This window comes from Adiantum capillus-veneris, chromosome 3, assembly GCF_014529385.1.
Source record: "Adiantum capillus-veneris isolate H3 chromosome 3, ASM1452938v2, whole genome shotgun sequence".
NCBI lineage: Eukaryota > Viridiplantae > Streptophyta > Polypodiopsida > Polypodiales > Pteridaceae > Adiantum > Adiantum capillus-veneris.
The window spans coordinates 146116842-146120720 of NC_140933.1; the positions used below are offsets into that span (position 1 = coordinate 146116842).

The 3879-nt window shown below is 41.7% G+C and overlaps 1 protein-coding gene across 2 annotated transcripts; it reads right to left on the minus strand.

Moving 5' to 3' along the window:
- Positions 1–348: 348 nt before the first annotated feature.
- Positions 349–2643, minus strand: LOC147461871 (uncharacterized). Of its 2 annotated transcripts, none has more exons than XM_086502012.1 (3): positions 2444–2643; positions 1317–1478; positions 349–583 (listed from the first exon to the last, which is right to left on the minus strand). In XM_086502012.1, exons 1-3 carry the CDS (start codon positions 2507–2509, stop codon positions 416–418), a joined length of 396 nt encoding a protein of 131 aa, XP_086358138.1. In that variant the 5' UTR covers positions 2510–2643; the 3' UTR covers positions 349–415. The 2 variants fall into 2 exon arrangements, with proteins under 2 accessions (XP_086358138.1, XP_086358131.1); XM_086502005.1 differs by lacking the exon at positions 2444–2643 and adding an exon at positions 2007–2185.
- Between the last annotated feature and the right edge of the window lie 1236 nt (positions 2644–3879).

Here is a 3879-nt window from a genome sequence, read left to right on the forward strand (position 1 = left end):
AAGCTCACTCTAATCACCTCCTGAGCGAGGTTTTTTTTTATAAACTACAAATTAATAAGAAAAAGAGAAAAAAAAACTATCTCCAAAGCTCGCTCCATTCCAATCCTTACAAGGTCCAGCATGGACAACAATGGGAGAGCTAGGCAATCCATACCACAAACCCATGGCAAATGGCAAGCATCACCAAGGGAGTATTCCTCCCTCTCCCTCCCTCTCTCTCTCAAATCATGAGTTCAAGACAAGTAAGATTGATCTTTCAAATCTCTTGGGATTGTTTTCATACAACAACTCTCTCTCTCTCTCTCTCTCTCTCTCTCTCTCTCTCTCTCTCTCTCTCACACAGACAAATGGTACAATCACAACATAGTTTATTGATGCAAAAGCAATACAACATGACATGACAATGGAGATTAGACTACGCTCGAGAACACTTCACAAAACCCCCTGTTGCACTTTGTGATGAGGTTACATGTTGAGTATGCAACATGTGCCACCTATGTTGTGTCTCGCTCTCTTGTACAAATGGTAGTTCTCGTCGTCTCTGCATACTCAGATGCAGTCTTTCCTTCAAAATCTGCCCATCCTGCAAAACAGTAAGAAATTGGTCATGACAAAATTGCCAACAACCTGGGCCAACGAGCCAAAATATAAAGGCTCCTTAAGAAAAGCAAGATGAGCAAGAATAAGAAGAGTGGACACAAAAAGAGAGCGCACAAAAACTCCTCCTAAACAACATGCACCCTAAAAACACATGCACTGGCTGCAATTAATCACCTGCATGAATGCAAAATTTCACCACCTATGAAAAGGCAACAAATTAGCAGCTCCAGCTCTCAACAATGCATAAGACAAATTTTTTTTAAAAAATTTGAGGAATTGCCACTTCATGCGACTATGAGTCATCTCAAAAGCCTTTGCAATGCTCACACACCGTAGACGCTTGTAGGCAAGCGCATGTAACCTGCGAATCTACACAGAAATCTTCCATATGACCAGCGATGCACAAGCTTCTTGTGTAAGAGGATTATCTATATACATAAGCATATAATAGGCACACATATTTCACATACAAAACACATTACATTAACCCAAAAACCCCACCAATTGAACATGATAAGAGCACCAAACATACAGAACAAAATTTAAAAGATCAGTCAATCCATAAAACACACATCCAATGTTTAACATACCTATTGCAAATGACAAAATTAGAAAATTCAACAATACCGTGACAAATAAATGTGAACAAGAAGATCAATTTTATATTCACCGTGAAAAACAAGAACAATTTAAGTAGACTTGTGAAAAGCACCCACATGAATGATACAAGGCTCGGGCTGTGGACAACGAACAGGCTGATCATTCTCCATTGGCTCTAATGGATGCTCAATTGGCGTGAACTCCTCAGGAGGCTCCACCCCATGTTGCACATGGAGGCCGGCCATCTCTTTAGCATTGATGATCACTTGTTTCCCTTCCTGCTTGATCATACATGAAAGAGGGAGATAAACGGATCAAATATCCAAGAAGAGAGCCAACCGTAAAAAAAGTTAATTGCAACAATCCCATATCGTGACACACCAAATGTAGCAGCAACTAGTCCTAACTCTAGGTTGAATCATCACAACTATACTTATACAAGATGCAATGGATAAATTACTGTGATTGGAATTTTGAAAATAACAATGACACAAGCGAGTGTATAATAAATTCTTGACTACAGCAGGGATTATTTACCCAGCTGGAAATCATGCTACAAAGCCATCTAGCCACATTGCTGCTTTCCTAGTGGATACATACATGCATGTACAGACTTCAAGGGTCCAAACTACACAACTAACACCGTCCCGCCTGGCAGGCCTCAAATACAATCTTCTCAAATGCACCACTTTACACATGTAGACAAAATCAATGCCCTTGCCCTTGATCCAAATGCACGCGCAATGACTATGAGCCATATAGTAATATGATCAAAAGCTTGACAATACTGATAAAAATTCACTTGCCATGGAGGTGAAACCATAGCTTCCTGACTCATCAAAGCTTCCAAAACTTGAATGTGCGTTAGACTTTAGGCTACAAGATCTTGATAAGAAGCCCCTAGGCAGATTTGCCAGGGATGCGACTACGCCCCCCATGGGTCTCTCTCTCTCTCTCTCTCTCTCTCTCTCTCTCTCTCTCTCTCTCTCTCTCTCTCTCTCTCTCTCTAATTAGAAAAAAACACGCAAGGGAAACTGAAGCAGGGCGACCAACGATCACCCAATATGTGTGTCGATGCGCATTATGAGTAGGGGGTGCACTTGCATGTCGAGAGAGAGAGAGAGAGAGAGAGAGAGAGAGAGAGAGAGAGAGAGAGAGAGAGAGAGAGAGAGAAGCAAAGCAAGGAAGAAAACAAAGAACAAGATGTGTGTGTGTGTGTGTGTGTGTGTGTTGGGCAACCTACCAGGGAGCCGTGCGAGAATAGGCCGACAGCCTTGTTAGCAGAGAGGCGCGAGAAGATCCCGACCATTTGCAGGCGATTGTGTGTAGGTTGCTGCTCTGGGGAGTGTACCAGCGAAGCCGAACCTACAAGCTCCACAGCACAACACAGAAGAAAGGTGAGAATGGGCTTTGCTTAAGTAGGTGGGGCTAGAAACTCTTTCTCTTTTGCTACTCTACCACAACAGGAGAAACACCCCCTTTTCCCATTTCAAAATTTGCCACCATTTCTTTCAGTGTCCCTTTAGGTAGAACATATTCAATTGCCACCATTTTAGGTCCAATCATCACCATCAGTCTATCACTCTCAAAATACTTGTCCTGCTCCCTAGGCCTTACACACTTTTTTCTCCCTTTGATATTGGTTTATTGCTTAAGGAATTTGCTCCCTTGCCCATAAAAGCATTCTCATGTGATGTTCAAATTGTAGGAAGTTGAGCACGAGTTGAATGCCTTTTCCAATCGCTTTTCATTCATTGCAAACGCCCAAGACAATATAACATAAGCTAGACAATTTAATAGAAGCTTATGGCTACCCGATTGTCTCTTGAATTATGGAGTCAAGTGTTCAAACCCATCAACCACACTTAGCGTTGAAAATGCAGGGATATGTTTTATTTCCATGGGGGAGGCCACCCACCTCATGGCGCGGTCCGAATATTGTATATCTTATTTGGATGAATGAAATTATGTCTCAGTCATGGCACACTCCTGCACAACCTATTGTTTTGGGCAGTTTGAATGCTAGCTTACCTATCAATTAAGCCTCATGCATGGCCACCCTCATCGCTTAGTTGCACCTTTTGCCTTTAGTTTTGCATTTGTGTATTTTTACATAGTGATATTTCAAAGGCTCAGTTAGTTTTGTGATTGCTAATGAGTCGAATCCCTCGGTGTTTTTGCTCCCTCATTCTTTTGGCATGCTAAAAGATCTTAGAAGAGAAGGAAGATAAGCGTACTAGCTTAAAACCCTTATTATGATGGTTTCATATAGTGTGGGATATCTGTATCTAGAGGGCTCATGTAAAGCATTGAAAACTACCTTGTTCTAGAAGGCCCACATGAGTCTTCACCTTGTTCTGAAAAGGTTTGAACTTTGAACTTTGCATTGTGAAAGAGGTTTATCCACATGCATACACTTGATCGTAAGGGTATAAGGATGAGGTATTCATGCAAGTGGTTGTAAGGTTAAAATCTTTTTGAAGGGCCATGTGAGTGTGAATCGGCATCTTCATGAAAGAAGACTTGCCATGAGAGCCTATTATCCCCGTTTCTTACACCTAATATCATCTGCTCCTAAAATCCTAATGTCACCTTCTCACCCTTGACCCTTGCATGTGCATCCTTCCCTCCCTCTTCTCTTACTCCTGTTTTCACCAGCTTTGAATCCTTTCTCCATAT